Here is a 20,172-nt window from a genome sequence, read left to right on the forward strand (position 1 = left end):
GGACTCAGGGGCCCGCGGGACTGGCAGGGAGGCGGGCTGAGCGGCTGTACGGTGGGCATGCCTGCTCCTTTCCTTCCCCCTTCCCTTAGCAGCAACGTCACCGCAGCACCCGCGGCAGCGGCAGCGGCAGCAGCCAAGATACTGGGGCTGGCATTGCGCAGCCTCACTGCATTAGCGGCGATGCCATTGTATTAGCAGACATCCGAGCCGAGCAAATCGGCCCAGGTCCCCCGTGTGGTCCCGTGGAACAGTGCCTCTGCGGGAACTGTCACTGTAGAGCCCGGCGAGTGCAGAGGGCCCCGCCGCCGGTGCACTCGGGGCTCCTTGCAGAGGTAGGCTCGGCAGCGCTGGGGGAGGGGAGGGGAGGGGCCGGTACGGGCCGGGCCGGTCAGCACATCTGGGCCCCGGCGTGTGATGGCTGGCTTTGTCTGCCAGACACCGAAACCAGGGACAGGAGGCGTACGTGTCCTTGCGCACACTGGGCTGTGGTGCAGAGGTAGAAGCAGCAGAGGTTTAGGCATAAGGCGATTTTGTCTAGAAGCTGAAGGTTCCCTCCCTTCCTTCCTCCCTCCCCAACCTTCCTTTTTGTTTTGCTTCCAAGATCCCTGCTGGGCATCGCTAATGACGCTGCTGCCCTGGGGTGCGGGTCAGCACCGAGGAGGGGTCAGATGGAGAGACGGCGAGACAAAGGCTTAATGCCAGGGGCCACTCCTACCGCAGCTTTGAGTTTATGATGGACTTCCAGGGGGGCACGCAGCTGTCACGGGGAGGGGCTGAGAAACATCAAACCCATCCTTCACACACACACACACACACACACACACACAAATGGACCATATCTTATGGTGAGATGGGACCCAGCGGGATCTAGGAAGAAATGAGTAAAAAGAAATGTTGACCAAGAGGCACCCCGGAATATCGGAGTGGGGACAGGTATTGTAATGCCTAGGACTCTTGACCTGATGTTATTAGTCTTCTCACACAACCTTAGAAATCCAATCTGTTTTTTTTGAAACCCAATCTTAAACTAATATTCCTACATTCTTCCTACTGCCCTCTCACTGCGTGTCCTGTTTGGAGAGAAGATTCTCCACTCACTGCCATCGAGCCAGTTCTGACTCAGAGTGACCCTAGAGCACAGCAGAACTGCATCTGTGGGTTTCTGAGACCGTAACTCTTTATGGGAGTAGAAAGCCAAGTCTTTCTCTCAAGGAATGGCTGGTGGGTTTGAACTGCTTACCTTGTGGCTAACAGCTCAACACATCACCACTAGCCACCAGGGCTCAGTAGGGAGGACTTAGACAGGAAAAAGCTTATCAGTGCTATTGATGCTCCTTATCAGGGCCTCAGGTCAAGGTCAGATTCCGTGTGAGAGACCAATAAAGGGAGGAGTTCTATGGCTGGCAGAAAGACATTGTTGACCAAACACTAGAGAAACCTTTCTTCTTGAGGTTAGCATGTTTTTCTGCCCAGTTACACTACTGCCAAGCAGGGAGAGTTCCTTCATTTCCCATTTCCATCGAACACCTTGATCCATGATTCAGAAACAGATGCCAACAAGACGCACTGCTTCCTTATTGTGCAGCTCGATGGTTGAGGAGCACTGGTATACTGGGAAGTTGTGAGAGGGGGCTAGTTCCCAGAAATGTCTAGGAATGGGCAATAGAGCAGGAAAAGTGTTTGGGGGTGTGGGTGGGGCAGGAACAGGAGCCTGGGGACTGAAGCAGGAGGCGGGGCCTGAAGAGTGTCACCAGAGCAGGGGAAGCAGTAGTGGAGTGATAGCAAAGGAGGGGAGTAGGTAGCTAGAAACTGATGGTGGAGGCTAGCAGTGGGTCGCCCAGGAGAGGTAGGTAGCAGCTGCCCTGGAGGCAGGGTCAATACAGGGACTTCAGGAAAGGGGTGTGGCCCTGAGGGTTTACCTTTTGCAGTGAAAAGAACTGAAGTTGGGCAGATTTGGTTTTGAATCCCATCTCAGCTGTGTAATTATGGGCAAACTACTTCTATCCTCCAAACTTGGTTTTCTTATCTGTTAAAATGGGATGATTGTGTCCACTCTAAAGATTTATAGTGGAATTAGGAACAGTAGAGATCGGTGTGGTTCTCAACCTGTGGGTCGTGACCTCTTTGGGGGTGGGTGGGGTCAAACAACCCTTTCACAGGGCTCGCCCGATTCATCACAGTAGCAAAATGACAGTGATGAAGTAGCAACGAAAATAATTTTATGGTTGGGGGGTCACCACAACATGGAAACTGTGTGAAAGGGTTGCAGCATTAGGAAGGTTGAGAACTATTGGTATAGATGCATCTCGGACCTCTGGAGGTTCAGAGGAGCCCTGGTGGCTCAGTGGTTAAGTGCTCGGCTGCTAAAGTGCTCGGCTGCTAATCAAAAGGTCAGCAGTTCAAACCCACCAGCCGTTTGACCCGAGAAAGACTTGGAAGTCACCCTTCATAGCCTTGGGAACCCTGTGGGTCAGCCCTATTCTGTCCTCATAGGGGCACTGTGAGTCAGAACAACTAGAGGGCAGTGGATGGATGTCAGTCGTCTGACATGTAAACCGACTGCTATCGAGCTGATTCTAACCTATGGGGACTCTGTAGAGGGTTCCGGGCTACAGATCTTCTAGGAGCAGATAACCTTCTTTCTCCCTGAGAATAGCTGGTGAGTGTGAACCACCAACTTTAGGTTAGCAGTCCCTCGCAGCCCCGCCAGGGCTCCTCCTCTGGTATGTAAGTACTCACAATGGTCGTTCATGGTTGGTATTTGCATGACTCAGGCCAGGAAAAGGGCTCTCGGAGAAAGCGTCCCGTGTCTGGAGTGCTAGCATTCATAACTTCTTACTTAATGGAGAGCCTCAGCCTCTCCGTTAGGCACAGTGAGAGGACTCAATTGCTGAGGAAACTCTCTTCTTCTGGATCCCCAGTTTCCCCATCATCTTCACCTGCCCTGTGTCTCCATTTCATCTCGAGAGAGTCTGGAATAAGCTCTTTCACCTGACTTCTTGTCACCCTTTATGCAAGCTCTTTGGCCCTGTGATGGTATGGGCTAGGCATTGGGCTGCTACTGCAGGGTTGCAGGTTTAAGCTTACCGGCTGCTCTGAAGAAGAAACGATGAGGTTGTCTGCTTCCACAGAGATTCAGATTTGGAAACCCTGTAAGTCTTAATGGACTTCGTGATGGTGGGATTTTTGGATGGGCCACAGCGTTAAATTCATCTTGTTATAGAGCAAGCCACCCCCAGGAAGAGGTCTGTTTGACTTAGATACATTCCCTAAATGTTCTTTGGTGTGTAAAGTCAAGCCATACAATCTGCTCTCATCACATTGTTCACTGGTTCCCCCAAAATGGTCAAAAATTAAGCTTTCTGAATTCCATCTTAACTGTCCTTTAGTCATTGAATGATCTTCAACAAGTCCCTTGCTCTTTTTAGGTGCATCTCCTTGTGGTTTTGATCTTCATTTTCCTAGTGCCTAATGATACAGAGCATCTCTTTCATATGCTTAGTGCCATTTGTATCTCTGCTTGGGAGAAATGTCTCTTCAAACCCTGTGTTCATTTTTCAATTGGATTCTCTTTTTTATAATTGAGTTGTATTATTGTATATTCTGGAGAGAAGCCCTTTAATCAATCAACACACCAAGACTTAGAAATCCACCAGAGGAGGCTTCTTCTCACAAAAGAGAAGAGGAAGAGGGATTTGAACAATTTTTATCGTTTTAATTTAATGTTATATTTTAATACTTCAGTCCTCATGCAAAGATTTAATTGTCCAGTTGAATGATTTTTCTTTTATGTTTTGTCCATATCTTTGAGCATTAGCTCTATACCACACTCCAGCTGTGGGCCTCTATCCTAAATGAGTGGAATTTTAAGAAATTGGGGTCTAAAGGGCTCAACTAAATGGTAGATGAAAGAAATAGGGGATTTAAGCCCAGGGTGGGTGAAAGGAAAATGGCAAGAGTGAAAGAGGAAAGAAATCAATTACTTAGAGAAACTAGATGTGAGAGTCTATGAGAGTTAAGACTTTGGGTCTGAGCTTGGAAGCCAAGAGACCCGAGAAGCTCAGAATGACTCTGCCAGGCTAGGAGATCTTGAACAAGCGAACTCGTGAGCCTAACAGAGGTGAAACTGGCAAGAGACTTCGAGAGACTCCCCGTAGTAAAGGATCTAGACCTGGGGCTGGCAAACTTTTGAGACAGAAGAGCCAGTCCTTCACAACAATTTTAAAATTATTTGAAATCCATCGTACATTTTTACAAACAGATGAAATTGCCATTATCTGAATAATAGCCTTTAAGCATTTTCCGTTTGACTTCAGAGTCACTTACTGAGAAGGGTTGCGTGCTGCTCATGGGCCGTGGCTTGCCGAGCTCAGATGGAGGCTAAACCTGGGCAGATTTTAGGTTCCTCGGGAGACCTGTTATCCAGAGGAGCCAGCCCTGGAAAAGGACATCGGGTTGGGTAAAGTAGAGGCAGAGCCTCAGGGAGATGGAGTGACAGAGGCGGCAACAATGGGCTCCAACAGATCAATGGTGGGGAGGCTCAGGACCAGGCAGTGTTTTCTTCTGTGGTACGTAGGATGGCATTGAGTCAGAATCTACTCTGACACCAACCACGAGCACAAGGTAAGTCCTAAGACTATCCGCCTCTCAAGTTTTCCAGGCTTTATGTGAAGTTGTGGTAGAGGGATCCAAAAGAAAGAAAAATAGCACCCCACACTCTTCAAGGAGGAAAAGGTTAGCACCAGCCGTCCTAATGCCTAGCTCTCGCTCTCTCTCCATTCAAGACGTTCTAGTGCAGCAGTGGAAGCAGCAATGATACCTAACCCACAGCTAATCCTAGAGGGACAAGGAGTCTGGGACTCAGAGAAGAAAGGGGGTCTACTCACTTGGTCAAGTGATAGAATATCTTTTTAAATATTTTTCTTAGGAAACTATAGCCTCTTGCTTTGATGATGTAATAGCCTGCTCAAGAACCCCCACCCCCTCTAGACCCACCTGCTGGTGCTGTGTCTGGAACCTCTCCCCTCAGTGTCTGTGCTATTGGAGACGGCCGGATGTTTTACTTTCCATCATTTCCTTATGCTCAGGTCAGTGGTAGCTTACACATAAGGACAGAGACCTGGAAAGGGCGGGGAACGGCACTGGCCCCAAGGTGCCCCGCGGAGACCCTCCTGTGCGGTATTTAAAGGACCTTGGGTTTTGTCACCCAGGAGTGGTGGACTTAAAACCAAGGGGAGAGGAAGAGCTGCCCTGTGCAGAACAGCGCTGTGGCGGGCTCTGCCCCGCCCTAGAGAACCCGATATTATCAGAGCTCCTTCCACACCAAGCCTTTTCTCCTCCTGGGCTCGGCGCTATCTGAAAATGATATGCTGAAAGGCATGTCCCTGCCTTCCAGGGAGGTGACATTAGGCTCCCTTTCTTTCCCTCTTTCTCCAGGTGCCAAGCTCTCCTGATGAAATGTGTTTTGCCCCACTGGGCTCCGGGGGCAGTCTCTGGTGCTGTTGATGCCCTTGTTCGAACTTTCCAGAATGGATAGTCCCCCAAAGCTGACTGGAGAGACTCTCATCGTCCACCACATCCCTTTGGTGCACTGTCAAGTTCCAGACAGGCAGTGCTGTGTCGGGGCAAGCGGCAGTGGTGGGAGCACAAGACCCAATCCCTTCTGTGCATCTGAGCTGGGCATCACCCAGCCTGATCAAGAACTAGAACAGGCCGACTCCCTGCTGTACAACAGCCTGCACTCAGCTCCAGGGGGATCGGCGTGGCCGGCAGAGGGTACCAAGAGCAGGGGTCGCGATGGACGAGGCACTGGGGCCCCTAAGCGACACAATCCCTTCTTGCTGCAGGAGGGTGTGGGTGAGCCAGGACTTGGTGACCTGTATGATGGCAGCATCGGGGACAGTGCCACCCAGCAGTCCTTCCACCTCCATGGAGCTGGCCAGCCCACCTTCCATCTGTCATCTTTCCAACCACCCCCGCCTGGCCCTGGGGTGGGCAAGCCATGGGGAGCAGCGCGCAGTCGAGCTGGCGTGGTGGAGGGGCAGGAACAAGAGCCAGTGACGACCCTGGCTACCCAGCGCTGTAGCGTGGGCCACTGCTGCCGGCCAGAGCTGGAAGCGGAAACCATGGAGCTGGATGAGTGTGGGGGGCCTGGCGGGAGTGGCAGTGGGGGCGGAGCCAGCGATACCTCTGGCTTTTCCTTTGACCAGGAGTGGAAGCTCAGTTCAGATGACTCCCCAAGGAACCCCGGATGCTCAGGCTCAGGGCCTCCACATTGCCGCTGCAGCAGCACATCTAGCCAGTCAGAGGCAGCTGACCAGTCCATGGGCTATGTGAGTGACTCCTCCTGCAACAGCTCGGACGGTGTGCTGGTCACCTTCAGCACCCTCTACAACAAGATGCACGGCCACGCCCGGACCAACCTCAACTCTGCCCCACACTCCTGCAGCGACGCTTCCTTCGGTAGCCACTCAGACCCCGGAGCCTTCTACCTGGACCTCCAGCCCTCTCCTGCTGAGTCCAAGATGTCCTGTGAGTCCCACCACCCTGACAGTGGAGAAAGGGAAGGGGGCTACGGCTGTCCGCACGCCTCATCTCCTGAGCTCGATGCCAACTGCAACTCCTACCGCCCACACTGTGAGCCCTGCCCAGCCGTGGCTGACCTCACAGCCTGCTTTCAGAGCCAGGCCCGTCTTGTCATGGCCACCCAGAATTACTATAAACTTGTCACCTGTGACCTGTCCTCCCAGTCATCCCCAAGCCCCGCTGGCTCCTCCATCACCAGCTGCTCAGAAGAACACACGAAGATTAGCCCTGCGCCGGCTCCTGGCCCAGACCCAGGCCCCAACCAGCCCTCAGAGTATTACCTATTTCAGAAGCCAGAAGAGAAAGCAGCCGGGGGCTCCTCAGCAGAAATGGCAGCTGCCATGGGCCATCCTGTGTTGGAGGGACAAGTGTACACTAATACGTCACCCCCAACCCTTAGCACTGGGCGGCAGCGCTCCCGAAGTTATGACCGCAGCCTACAGCGCAGTCCCTCTGCTCGCCTGAGCTCACTAGAGCGCATGCTGAGCTGCCCGGTGCGCCTGAGCGAGGGCCCTGCAGCCTTGATTGCGCCTAGCTCCCCACCCAAGAGAGTGACCTCCTTTGCTGAGCTGGCCAAGGGCCGGAAGAAGGCTTCTGGCTCTGGGTCTCCCCCACTTCGGATGAGCACTGGGGACTCTTCCCAGGAGTTCTCCTCCATTCAAGAAGCCCAGCAAGATAGAATGGGTCCACCAGATGAGGGCACTCACTGTAGCCATAGCCTACCACCCATGCCCCTGGGGCCAACCATGGACCTTGTTGGCCTCGAGCCCTGGTCCACCCAGGTCTGCCAGGGGCCCCAGTCCAGCGAGATGCCACCTGCTGGCTGGAGAGCTGCAGGGCAAGGCCCTCTGGCTCAGCTGATGGATCCAGGGCCTGCTCTTCCCGGGACCCCAGCCAACAGCCATACCCAGAGGGATTCGAGAGCTAGAGCTGACGGTAAGAAACCCAGGGACTGAGGAGCAGCAGCTATGTACAGCCCCTCCCTATGATAGGTCCCGGCCAGCCAGCCTGTGTCACCACTAGAGGCTCCTCAGTCTAGAGCCAGCATCTTATCAGTCTGTATGGTATGTCTTACAGCTAACGTGGGGGAGGAGGATAGCGAATAAAAGAATACCTCTAGGAGCTAGAACTCAGGACCCACGCACTAGTGTATTGGGAGGGGAAGTACTCACAAGATTGTGATCATAAGCCTGGATGACTGGATCGGAGTGATATCAGAGTAGAGACCAGGCATCGGTTGAGTTTGGGACAGGTGGGAATTTTCAGTGCTTCAGGGAGAGCCAGGGGCTATGTCCAGCAGGCCAACCATGTCGGGGTCTGGGAGGTTCCTTCCTAGACCAGTGGCACTTGCAGGCACTCTCCCAAGAGCCCCAGATGTGACACTTGGTTCTAAGTTTGTAAGCTCCAAGCCACCTCTATAGGCCTACTCTCCATTTATTGCATTTATTTGTAAACCATTTTAAGTCCGTTCAAAACCAGGCCCCATGTTAAGTCAGTGCTGGTGATTGAGAGATGAGAGGGACAGTCTTTGCCCCCAAGGAATTCAGCCTAAAGGTAAAAACAGAGTAAAGATGCTGTGGAGGTAGTGGTGGATAGAACACGATTGGTACTGGGTTGGGATATCTAAGTTCAACTGGAAGCCCGTGAGAGGACTGCTAACACAGTGTAGCTGTAAGTACAGCCTGGAAGGGTAACTAGGAACAGGCTTTGTAGAGACTTGGGAGAAGCGCGTCTGAGGTTCAAAGCCACCAAAGACAGAAGAGCATGACCAGTAAAGAAGCCGGCATAGCCACAGTGGGATGGGCTTGGAACCGTGGAAGGATCCCGGTGGGGGAAATGGTGTGTTGCTGTTTGTTTGTGTGTTCACGACAGCTTAGTGGCATGCTCTGTTCTGCATGTTAGAAAGGCCATTCAGCTGGGTGGGTGACAAGGTGGATGACCGGGGCATCTCCCTGGCAGTCAGGAGACTACAGCACAGATCTGACATTTCTTTGAATCAAAGTGGTAGTTGAAGCCATGTGAGTGGAAAAAGTATCCAGGGAGTGTGTGGGATTATGGAAGGACCAAGGACAGGGCCCTGGGGCTACTGTCACTTAAGGGGGGCCACTGAGGAAACTGAGAATCTGCCCGAAAAGGAGAGCGTGATGTCACAGTAGTTAAAGAGCCTTTAAATTATATATATATATATACATATATATATAACTAAATGAATTCTGAAGAGAAATCACCCGAGAAAAAGACTGCAGGCAACATCTGAAAGCAATATCTAGGTGTAGTGAGGGTAGAAGCAAGGGCAGCCAATTTCCCCAAAAGCTATTTGCTATATTAATCTGAGACTGTTGGCCTCTCAAAGGAAAGGGGTTTTAAAAGACCCCATAGATGGTATTATCCCTGCTATGGGGAATTACAACTCATTAGAAGACTTCCCAGCCCTAAACATGCTGAGGGAGCTGCCCAGAGGGTCCTCCCAAGGATCTCAATAGCAGAGGTTGGATCTGAAATATCAGGGATTGGTCAGGGCCCTCAACTTCCATAGACTGCAGTGTCTGATGCAGTTTGATGTATCTAGAAACAGGGATGCTGTGCCTGTGACTCTGGGGGCAAGAATAGATGGAGCAGGGCAGGTGGGAGGAGCCTTACAGGTTTTCTCTGTCAAGTTTGACTTTACATATTGAGTCTCCTGTCTCGAGTGACCTGTCACAGGGTTCTTCTCTTGATTGTGTGCAGTGTCTTGTTTTTCATGTCAATCAAAATTGAATAAAGAAAGAAGGCAGCTTCGTCCAGTCTGGGAATGGCTGTGAGAAGCTGAGAAGGTGCTTTGAGATCCTGGATGGCAGAGTAAAGATGTAAAAATGGCAGAGTTAAAACTGATCTTACCTAATCTGGAAGGGACAAAACTTATAAAGCTAGGGGCCAGTGTAAAGCTGGCTATGCACTTGAGTTGATTTGGACTCTTAAATTGATTGCAAGCTCAGAAAGAGTCAGCAATTTGATAGGGCTTTTTCGAGTCGGAAGGGAGAATTTATTAGCCCCTCTGTTGCTCTGGACCTGTTAGTGCTCACCTGGACTACAATGTATCCGTCCTGGGCACCATCTTTTTTCTTTTCTTTTTCTGGGCACTATCTTAAGAAAGAAGTAGAGAGTGAGAACTATTCCAGCTAGAGCAGAGCAAATGCAGACAAATGTAGTCTCCTGTCTCAAGGGCCATTGAAGCAACAGACCTTATTGTCCCTACATTCTCTGGGGGCAAAACTAGGATCCATTCCCACAGTAGCCCTCCCCTCTTCCCTGATTCACCCACCCACCCCACCCCCGCAGAACGATTTTTAAAAGAGTTGGGATAGATAGTCAGAAGTAGACATTTTACATAGCAGGTAAAATACAGCTGTGGTTGGGAGGGCCTAAGCCAGAGCTCGGATCATCTGGACCTTGTGAGATGACTGGCATTGAAGGAAGCAGACAGGAGAGGATGCTCACAGGAGGAAGAGCAATACGCTGAAAGATTGGGATGCAGTAGGGAGAGGCGAGCAGCCTTACGTGGCTGGTGTGGGCACCTCTAGCCACACTGCTTAGACTTTATTCTGATGAAAGTAGGGTTGACTGGAAACCAAATAAAACTGGTATTTTAGGAAGCTAACAGGTTCTGGGTGCAGTGAGAGCAGCTCGAACTGGGGGTGACAGTGGGAGTTCAACAAGCATGCTTTTTCAGTACCTGCTGTATGGCAGCCTCTATTCCCAGCACTGGGGCTGCAGCGCACACACCATCCCCGCCTTCCTGGGGCTCTCGTGAGGACAAACAAACCGGGAACCCAGGAAAATGTAAGATGATCTAGAATGGTTACAAAAAGAACAGACTAGAAAGCTGCGTAATGAGTTGGGGTTTGCCGGAGGAATTGGGTGGACACCATTGGGACGGTGCTCAGAGGTGGTCTTACTGAGGATGTGGCCTTTGACCTGACAGCTGAAGGTCTAGCTGCAGCACACGGAGCAAGGGAGAATGGCGTGGTGATAAAGGCCGCAGGCTGTATGGTTAGAAAAGGATGACTAGGGAAACCTGGTCTGGTACTAGTTCATGGGTGGGGTCGGGTGTAGTCAGAGCACTGGCCTCAAATTTAAGCCCTCAGTTAGGCATGCTTCGGGCTCCAAACTCTGGATAGTGTGACCTTAGGCAAATTAGTAAAATCTCACTGAATTTCCAATGGATGGGAGAAGTGAGGATACTGATGGCTGCTTCACCTCGCAGTGGTTCGGCCAATGGTGCCACGCCTAGGGACTTTGGCCATGTGAGTGCGTATAGCGCCACCTCCTGTTCATTCGAGTATTTACAGTCTGCACGGGTTTTTCTTAGAAGCACAATGCCTTGACAGAGCCAGTCCCCCCTGGGCAGTGCCCTGTAGTTCTGAGCCCCATAGTTTGAAGGTTGATCTGAAGAGCAGCTAAGAGAACAGAAGCGGGCTAGTCTTGGGGAACACACCTCTGTGCACGGTGAGCAGGGGCCAGAATCGTGACCAGATCAGCAGGGTAGGGGAAGAAAACAAGGAAAGCTTGCTGTAGTGGTGGCATTTGGTGAAGGATGGAAATGTGCTGGTGGAGGAGAGAGCTCTTGGTGTGCCTCTGACCCCAAGTCCTTAGGTCTCACAGGAACTAGTGATTCTGCTTTTGACCAGAATGCAAGGCCGGGGGCTTTTCATCTAAAGAAAACCTGAGAAAGACTATGCAAATTTAAGTAAAAGCAGAAGCCTAAAAGCTCATGATCCAGTGATCAGTGAGAGGGTCTGGCTTTCAAGGTGGACTTGGAAGCCATCTCGGTGGCAGGCTGAGCTACGCACAGAGTGGAGCGGGAGCTCTAAGAACTGCCCCAAGGTAGCACCCACCTGGGGAGCCAAGGAGGGGAAGAAGAGCGAAAACCCAGCACGTGTAGTTAGATAAAACCGCCGGGATGTCATATTCTGGGATGCCCCCTCCCCCATGCAGTCATATGTGTGTGTGTGTGTGTGTGTGTGACACTCCATCCTATGGAAGTCCTGAGCCTCAGTGGACGGGCATCACTTCCTGTGTCTGCCTCTTCACTTCTCATGGGCTTCCTTCTGTGCCTGTCTGCCTGACCCCTTCTCCGTCCCTGTTGTCACAGGGGGTGGTGCTGACAGCCGGCCCGTCCTGCGCTACAGCAAGGAGCAGAGACCCACCACGCTGCCCATCCAGCCCTTCGTCTTCCAGCACCACTTCCCCAAGCAGCTGAGCAAGGCCCGGGCCCTGCACAGCCTGTCCCAGCTCTACAGCCTCTCGGGCTGCAGCCGGACCCAGCAGCCTGCCCTGCTGGTGGCTGCCCCTGCTCACGCCCCAGGCCCTGTCCCCTCCGGGGAACCTCTGGCATCTACTTCCCGAACTGCCGCCAAAGGGGCCAGGAAAGCTGGGCCTGAGCCTGAGACCTCTCGGCCGTCACCCCTGGGCAGCTACTCCCCCATCCGGAGTGCCGGCCCCTTTGGGCCCAGCACTGATTCTTCCGCCTCCACTTCATGCTCCCCTGCCCCCAAGGAGGCCACAGCGGCCAGCAGCCCACCCCCATGGAGCCGCTCATGCTCTCCTGCTGCCCGGCCCAGTGCCTCCCAGCAGTCTCCGAAGGAGGAGCCAAAGACACTGCCCTTGGCTGAGTACCGGCTCCATGGAACGGGAAGCTTGCCACCTCTGGGTGCCTGGAGATCCGGCCTCAGCCGAGCCGAGAGCCTGGCCCGGGGAGGTGGTGAGAGTAGCATGGCTTCCAGGCCCAGTAATGGTATGAGCTTCTCACCCTCTCCCCCTCACCTTAAGTGCCCACTTCTGTCTCTCCTTTGAATGGTTGCTTATACTCTAGCTTGGGGTCAGAGGTCAAAATGTTGGTATCTGCGCCCCCTGCATCTGTGGGTCATCCCCCCCACTCTGGTGTTCGGTGTGGGCCTGCAGGGTGGCTGTGACATGCTGTCTGTCTCCTGCTAACTCTTGCTCGCCTGTCTCTTCTGCTAATCTGCCCTGCTTCCAGCCAACCACCTGTCCCCTCAAGCGCTCAAATGGCGGGAATACCGAAGGAAGAACCCGCTGGGGCCACCTGGTCTGGCAGGGAGCCTAGACCGAAAGCCACAGGAGGCTCAGCTGGCCCGAAGAAACCCCATCTCTGAGTTCCCGGGTGCCCTCAGTGGTGCAGCCCATCTGCACTGCCGGCTGAATGGTGTGTGGGCTAGGCCCCAGGACACCCAGGGCAGGCTGGGCCACAGCTGGGCAGGGCTCGAGAAGGGGTCATGCCTGCAGGAACAGGGGTCTGGAAGGATATGGCACAGAACTGGTCGGAACTTAGGAAAAGAGATTGACATGTTCTCCTTTCCAGCTCAGGTACTGAAGCCGTTGCCGCTGACCTGCCCTGACTTCCAAGACCCCTTCTCTTTGACCGAGAAACCGCCAGCTGAGTTTTGTCTGTCCCCAGACGGTAACTCGGAAGCCATTTCTATCGACCTGCTTCAGAAGAAAGGTGATTGTACTCCCCAGCCAAGGCCCAGGGCTCTGTGGCATGACCAGTCAGCGTGTGGCCCTCCCAACCGGTGCACAAAGGTTCTGGGGAGGAGTTGGAGAGCTCAGACCTGAGGTGAAAGGTCCAAGTCTTTACACGGAGGACTGTGGGCTGTGTGGTAAGCAAGGGCCATTGATCAGTTACTGAAGAATCAGGGCTCAAGTCCTTCCTGGGGGTTCAGGGGAGTGTGATGACAGCAGCTTGTCAAATGAGCACAGACAAGGACCCTGTGCTTCGCCAGCGGGCCACAAGAAACGTCTATCAGTGGGACCATGGCAAAGAGTTGAGCATCATTGTGGCCAAAGGGAAGGAGTTTGTGGAAAGATCGAAAGATGAGGTTCCTTGCAGAGGCAACGAGGGAGATCTGAAGCTTAGGGAGAGGGCACACTGGCATTCAGGAAAGAATACACACCTCGTCTGAGAGGAGAAAGAAAGAGAGAGGGGGGGGACAGATAGAACGCAGGTGAGGATGATTTTAGGAGGGGCAGGGAAGTGAACGGGCTCCGTGGCTGTGGGCCTCTGGTCTCTGGGGGAGGTAGGGGGTAACATTCTCTGGAGAATGAGAAGGGAGGTGGTAGAACCAAGGGTCTAAGGAGAGGAGTAAGGATTAGCCTTGGCACCAGGTCAGTGTTATACTGAGGACAAGATGCTCACAAGGCACCTATCAAAGCATGGCCCTAGCTGCACTAGTGGCCTTGCTTTGCACAGGGGTGGGCGAAGGAAAGTTGGATTGGTCCAGAATTGGGGGAGAGCTACGGGTCTTGACAAGGCTGTCCTTGAGGTGGGCCCAGGCTGAGAGGTGAAGACAAAAGGGGCTTGAAAGCTAGACAGAGGGCCAGGCCCTGGGTGTCTTGATGAGAGCTCTGTACAGGTGCCGAGAGGAAATATGAAAGCCCTGGCCCTTCCCACTGAGACTTCAGCCCCAGCTGGCTTGGTGAAGCATCTGCTCCGTCCCTGACACATCAAATTCTTGCTTGCAGGATTGGTAAAAGCTGTCAACACGGCTGTTGACCTCATTGTTGCCCACTTCGGCACAAGCCGGGATCCTGGGGTAAAGGTAGGCAAGAAGTGTGGAGAGCTGAGCCCTAACCTTGCCGAGCCTCACCTGTTGGGTGCCACCATCGGGCACTGTTCTCTTGCCCTTGGCGCAGAGTGGGGACCCTCGGGATGGGGATGGCAAGAAGGCGCTGCAGAGGACGAACCTTCGGAGGGGGTCCAGGCCTCAAATGATTCCTGCACTTCCCTCTCTGCACTTGCAGGCCAAGCTGGGGAACAGTTCTGTGAGCCCCAACATCGGCCACCTGGTTCTGAAGTACTTGTGCCCTGCGGTCCGCGCTGTGCTGGAGGACGGGCTCAAGGCCTTCGTGCTGGACGTCATCATTGGGCAGCGGAAGAACATGCCGTGGAGTGTGGTGGAGGCTTCCACCCAGCTGGGTAAGTGTAGGGTGGCAAGCTGGGGGTGCTGGGCTGGATTTGAGAGGTTGCCCATGTGACCTCCAACCCTGGCTTCCCCTCAGGCCCCTCCACCAAGGTCCTACACAGCCTCTGCAACAAAGTCAGCCAGTCCCCGGAGCTCACCAACCACACCATGCGCTTCAACGCCTTCATCTTGGGCCTGCTCAAGTGAGTGCCGGCCTCTGCTCCTAGGCTGGGACGGCAGGGGGCGCAGGCTCACCTTCTCCCCGCCAGCTCCACTTAGCAGACTACTGGGGCAGACTACTGGGCTTCTACTTTTACAAACCTATAACCGGCCTTATTTGGAAGTTAGCCAGGTTTCTCTAACACTGCTTCTAAATCCTGCTTGACCCTAACCCCACCTTGGGACCCACATCAATACAGGTATGCATTGTTCAACATCCACCTGACCTTCTGTGAAACAGCTCGATGTGAGGACACCCTATTGAAGCCTGACATAAGCCCACGTCTGATCATTCTCCCCTCCCTGCCACTGCTGGACCTGCTGGCCAACACAGAGGAAGGGTGGGGGGGCATGGCAGGGGGAGGGCAGCAGCAGAAACTAGAGGGAGCGAGGAGCAGAGTGCTCCCAGCCTTGCCCCCCACCTCGCCACGCCCCCCTCCCCCATGAATAAAACCCTCGCCCAGAGCCACTTCTCTGCCTCACCCACCTGTAGTCCCCAGATGTGTAAGCCTGGGTCTGAGGGTCTTTAAAACCATAAACCATTAGGGGAAATAATAAACAAAAGCTGCTTATAAAACAAACAAGCAAGCAAAGCTTATGAGACTACAGGCGCCCAACATGTGAAGCGGGGCATGCCTGTGCACCTCTCTCTCGGTAGTGGGTGCCCTTGAGCTTCCCTGGCTTCTCAGGCCTTCTGCAAGGCAGCTCCCTTCCTGGAAGAAGTGTTGTGAATCAGATGTCCATCTCCTCCTCCCCGCGCCGCCGCCCCCCTGCCCCCCCCTCCGTCCATATTGACTTTCTAGAACTCTGTTAGGTGAATTTTGAAGCAGGTGGTATCCTTGCCATGCAAGGAGGTGTTCGTCCATCCCTCGGCCCTGTGTCGGACCCCTACCTGACTCTGTCCCTACTCCACCTGTCTCCCCACAGCATCCGGTCTCTGGAGTTCTGGGTCAACCACCTCTATAGCCATGAAGGTAATGCCCAGCACCCTGCCCACTTCTACAGACTCCATCTAAAGCCCAACCCAAGGGAGGAAGGCCTAGTTCATTCAGATGCCAGTGGAGGGGCTGGGTGGAGGGGCACACAAGCTCTGTCCTCCACGCTTTAGACTGCCACCCCAGGCCTTCCCCAGGGTATGCATGCAGTCGGGAAGCTTGTTCCTCCCAGCTTAGGGATGTGGAGTTCACGCAGTGCCCAGCATCAGGGGCAGCACGGGTGCAGTGCACGCAGCCTGTGCAGCAGTACCAGGAGGCCTCTCGGAGTTGCTTACCCTAAGCGGATGGTCCTGCTCTGTGTGGATCAGCCCCTCCCCCCCTCTCGCTCCAGACATCATCCAGACCCACTACCAGCCGTGGGGCTTCCTGAGTGCCGCTCACACTGTGTGCCCTGGCCTCTTCGAGGAGCTGCTGCTGCTGCTCCAGCCCCTGGCCCTGCTGCCCTTCAGCCTGGACCTGCTGTTCCAGCACCGGCTCCTGCAGAGTGGTCAGCAGCAGCGGCAGCACAAGGAACTGCTGCGAGTGTCCCAGGACCTGCTGTTGTCTGCTCACTCGACGCTGCAATTGGCCCGGTCCCGGGGCCCAGAGGGCCCCAGAGATGTGGACAGAGCCGCCCGTGGGGAGCGGGTGAAAGGCGTGGGTGCCTCAGAAGGAGGAGAAGAGGAGGAGGTGGCAGAGGCAGCTGGGAGCTCAGGACATGGCAGGTCGGCCCGAGGTGGGCAGGCTGGCTGGTGGTACCAGCTCATGCAGAGTTCCCAGGTCTACATCGATGGCTCCGTGGAAGGTTCTAGGTTCCCACGGGGTGGCAGCAATAGCAGCAGTATCAGCTGCACCAGCAGCAGTGAGAGAAAGAAAGGGCTAGGAGGAGGGGGGTCTTCCCAGGCTCCACCCCCACGAGAAGGTGTGGTGGAGGGAGCTGAGGCCTGCCCTGCCCCCGAGGAAGCCCTTGGCCGGGAGAGGGGCTGGCCCTTCTGGGTGGGGAGCCCCCCTGACTCTGTGCTGGCCGAGCTCAGGCGCAGTCGCAGTCGGGAGAGAGGGGGGCCCGCTGCTCCTCCTCCAGCAGAAAATGAGGACAGGGCTTCAGAGGCTGCACCTGGAGGCATCAAGTGGGGACACCTCTTTGGGTCCCGAAAAGCTCAGCGGGAGGCCCGACCCCCAAGCAGGTGAGAGCAGCCTTCCCGCCCCCCCTCTACCCCCCATAGTCAGGGACTGGGAAGCAGAATGGGGAGCCTGTTCCGGGCTAGGGCAAGCACAGAAACAGTCCTGGCTCTCTCCCCAGGCTGCCCTCAGACTGGCTGAGCCTAGACAAGTCCATGTTCCAGCTGGTGGCACAGACGGTGGGTGCCCGGCGAGAGCCCGAGCCTCAGGAGAGCCCACAAATGCCTCCCTCTCCAGCCACACCCTCCACGCCCCCGTGGTGAGCTCTGGGCTATGGGAACGCGGAGGGCTGGGGTTGGCTTGCAGTGGGGTTTCTCTGACTCCGGTTTCTTACTTTTCCAGCGAGGTGCAGGCACTGTGCCACCGCCTGGCCTCAGGCCCCGGACAGCTGAGCTTCCACAAGGGCGATGTCCTCCGTGTGCTGGGCTCTGCCCCAGGAGACTGGCTGCGCTGCAGCCGCGGCCCCGACACTGGCCTGGTGCCTCTGGCCTACGTGACCTTGACCCCAACTTCAAGTCCAACCCTTGGAAACAGCCAAAACTGAGGCCCTGTGCATGCTGGTGGCCTCAGGGACCCTCATAGCCCCAGACTCAGAACCTGAGAGCCCCTTCCAAGCCCACCTGGCTTGGCTGCAGCATCAACCGAGAGAGCCTGTGGGCTGGCACCCGCTCCCTGTGCTCAGTATTAATGACACCCCCCCAACCCCTCTGACTGCCCCAGTGACCTCATCTGCACCTCCGCCCAGGGAAGGAAGAGAGAGTGCAACACTGGGTGGTCAGGATCCCCCAGGCCCTCTGGGCCAAGCTCCCCGTGGGTGCAGACAAGTCCCTATGGAGGGAAATAACCCAGAAAGCCCGTTTGCAGGGTTCCCTAGGCCAGACAACGATGAGGATGGAGAACAGTATTGGGGCCTGAGCCCTGAGCCCCCACCCTGTCCATAGGCTGTGGTCAGTGCCCTGGTCGTCAGAGGGTAGGGGAGGAGCCCAGGCTTCTGTTCATGTATTTATTTATTTATTTATTACACCTATTAATAAAAAAGGTGCTCGGCCTCCAAAGCACTGTGTCTGCCGCCCCCTCCCTCCTCCTCACAAAGCTTGGCTGGGAACAGAAGCCAGGGGAGGGAGACGCGCAGGCCGGGTACCTAGGCCAGGAGCTGCTTCTGCAGGGTGCTGAGGCCCAGCGCATCATGGGTGAGATGTCCATAGGTGTGACCAAACTGGAACTTGTACCCTGTGTGGCCAGGAGGGTCTATCACACAGCTAGTCACAAGAAGGGCCTCTTTCCTAACCAGTGGCCCAGGCCCTCCAATCTGCCCTGTCTGGCCCACACTCCACTACCCTAAGCCACCTACCTCCCTTTCCTTTTCTCCCTAACCAAGGCCCACATGCATTCTACCCGAAACCACTCCCTCCCCACCCGCCACCCCCGCCGGGAGGCGTTCTCACCTGGCACATAACCACCATAGTGAGGTAAAAGGCACAAGTTCTGAGAGTAGGTCCTGGGAAGTGGAGGGAGGTGTTTGGGGGCCTTCTGACCTCCACCCCCTGAGTGCTTCTGCCCAAATTCCTGCAGCGCCTGGTTCGTGAGCACCGGAAAACTGGAGCCAAAGAGGAAGCGTGCTCGGGGCACATAACCAGTGAAGCCTGGGGGCGGGGGCGGGGGCAGATATTGAGTCGACATCCCCGGTGGGCTTTCCCATGCCTCTGGTCGGTGCCCACCTCCCCTCACCTGACATGAAGAACTTCTGAGGGTCTCTGTCATCCATGGAGTAGGGAGAAGCCTTGGGGCGGGGGGCGGGGCAGTTGGCAGAAGAAAAGTAAGGCTCTCAAACACAGGCTCCCAGCAGGGGTAGCTGGCAGCCAGGGCTACACCTCAGACCCCCCACACCGCAGCTCACACCACTCCCTGGACCTGGACACACAGGATTCAGCTCCTGCTCCCACCCGCCATCAGCCGCCTCGATCTCACTTGTTCTGCCGTCAGCTCGGGCACCGGCTGCCTCCTTGCCTCCGGCTCTAGCTCTGCCTTTGGCTCTTGGTCTTTCTCTGGGTCTTTTGCTCCCTTGACTTCCATTGGCAATTCTCGACTCTGTTGCCATTGAGTAAACTCATTCAGCGCCTCAGACCAGACCTGGCTGCAGTTCTTGGCAAAGACGAACTGTGCCTGTGGTACAAAACCTGGGCAGGTGGGCAGGGGTCATGGGAAATCTGAATGAGCATTTGGGGCTCGCGTTGTGGGGGCGGGGCACCTGTTCGTGCCTGAGTACATACCTACCTGTGTATCCGGGGATCATGCTGGTGCTGAGCCTTTCGTGCCCACGCCTGGGAGGTCGGCCCCCCCTGGGAACCTCAGGAGACCGTGGAGGCCGGATGGGAGGCAAAAGTGTGCGGTGGACAGGGGGCCACGCTAGGCCAGGAGGACCTCCAAGTAGCTGACCAGTCACCTGCCCATAGGTCTGGCCCATGCTGAACCGCAGTAGTGGGCAGTGTCCAGTGTACCTGCAGCACAGTACTCACCCACTGACCCCCAGAGCCCCCTTCTCCACACCATCCCCAGGCAGAGACCTCAAAAGCCCTGCTCTTTCCGGACTCGGGTGTGTATTTGCAGTTACCATGGAGAAGACAACACAAAGCTTGGCAGGCCCAGGAAGCACTCCCCCCTGGCTATTTCTCTTTCCTCCTGTCCCAGGCCATAAATGCCCTAGCCTTGGGCTTCCCCAACAGGTACGTCCACTTGGGCCCCAAGGCTTAAGCTGCAGGGCTCAGACTCCTCAGCCCCTATGCCCTAAGGCCCCCGGATGAGCAAAGGCCCCCAGATGTGCTCTGGGTAAAGTCTTACCCGGGGATGTAATGAAGCTTCTGAGAGTCCAGCCCTGGGATGGAGGTGCTGGCCATAGCCCTGGGAACCTAGGCTTTTGTCTCCCTTTGAGCAAAGGCTCTGGGCTGTGTGTACAGTGTCCAGGGCTGTAGGCAGAGCCTGGAGAAGGAGGCGGGGCTAAGGGAGGGCGGAGGGGAGGGGGCAGCAGAGCAGACCCATAGGACTGGAGATCAAAGGCCTCTGCTAGTCTCTCCACCCGGAGACCCAAGCAACCGCAAAATACTGAGGTCAGCCTCATGTCCCAGGACATTCCGCTCTGTCTCAGAAGACTTCCTTTTAAATGTTCCTCCTGAAGCCCCTGCCTGAGCCCCACACCAGAGTCATGTCATGGAGACTTGCTTGCTTACAAAGTCGGGCGTTGGTGGGAGAGAGTGGAGTTC

The 20,172-nt window shown here is 55.1% G+C and overlaps 2 protein-coding genes across 3 annotated transcripts; one reads left to right on the plus strand and one right to left on the minus strand.

Annotated features, from left to right (window-relative positions):
* The first annotated feature begins 85 nt into the window (after positions 1 to 85).
* Positions 86 to 17,970, plus strand: RUSC2 (RUN and SH3 domain containing 2). Of its 2 annotated transcripts, XM_004712398.3 has the most exons (12): positions 88 to 332; positions 5,437 to 7,521; positions 11,717 to 12,358; positions 12,602 to 12,787; positions 12,944 to 13,084; positions 14,104 to 14,180; positions 14,383 to 14,557; positions 14,641 to 14,746; positions 15,690 to 15,736; positions 16,089 to 16,920; positions 17,037 to 17,174; positions 17,258 to 17,970. In XM_004712398.3, exons 2-12 carry the CDS (start codon positions 5,505 to 5,507, stop codon positions 17,457 to 17,459), a joined length of 4,563 nt encoding a protein of 1,520 aa, XP_004712455.1. In that variant the 5' UTR covers positions 88 to 332; positions 5,437 to 5,504; the 3' UTR covers positions 17,460 to 17,970. The 2 variants fall into 2 exon arrangements, with proteins under 2 accessions (XP_045145145.1, XP_004712455.1); XM_045289210.1 differs by lacking the exon at positions 12,602 to 12,787 and having other exon boundaries at positions 86 to 332.
* FAM166B (family with sequence similarity 166 member B) lies at positions 17,967 to 19,809 on the minus strand. Its single transcript, XM_004712399.2, has 6 exons — positions 19,754 to 19,809; positions 19,190 to 19,413; positions 18,884 to 19,092; positions 18,644 to 18,695; positions 18,361 to 18,558; positions 17,967 to 18,145 (listed from the first exon to the last, which is right to left on the minus strand). Exons 1-6 carry the CDS (start codon positions 19,807 to 19,809, stop codon positions 18,057 to 18,059), a joined length of 828 nt encoding a protein of 275 aa, XP_004712456.1. The 3' UTR covers positions 17,967 to 18,056.
* Between the last annotated feature and the right edge of the window lie 363 nt (positions 19,810 to 20,172).

Source organism: Echinops telfairi, unplaced genomic scaffold (genome assembly GCF_000313985.2).
Source record: "Echinops telfairi isolate 266 unplaced genomic scaffold, ASM31398v2 ScPeMD7_25;HRSCAF=90, whole genome shotgun sequence".
NCBI lineage: Eukaryota > Metazoa > Chordata > Mammalia > Afrosoricida > Tenrecidae > Echinops > Echinops telfairi.

Coding starts and splice junctions, on each gene's coding strand:
- RUSC2 (XM_004712398.3), top strand. CDS start 5,505: ATGCCCTTGTTCGAACTTTCCAGAATGGATAGTCCCCCAAAGCTGACT. Junction 14,558..14,640: donor GGAGGCTTCCACCCAGCTGG/GTAAGTGTAGGG, acceptor GCTTCCCCTCAG/GCCCCTCCACCAAGGTCCTA. Junction 14,747..15,689: donor TTCATCTTGGGCCTGCTCAA/GTGAGTGCCGGC, acceptor GTCTCCCCACAG/CATCCGGTCTCTGGAGTTCT.
- FAM166B (XM_004712399.2), bottom strand. CDS start 19,809: ATGGCCAGCACCTCCATCCCAGGGCTGGACTCTCAGAAGCTTCATTAC. Junction 19,414..19,753: donor AAGCTTCATTACATCCCCGG/GTAAGACTTTAC, acceptor ACTGTGCTGCAG/GTACACTGGACACTGCCCAC. Junction 18,559..18,643: donor TCAGAAGTTCTTCATGTCAG/GTGAGGGGAGGT, acceptor CCCCGCCCCCAG/GCTTCACTGGTTATGTGCCC.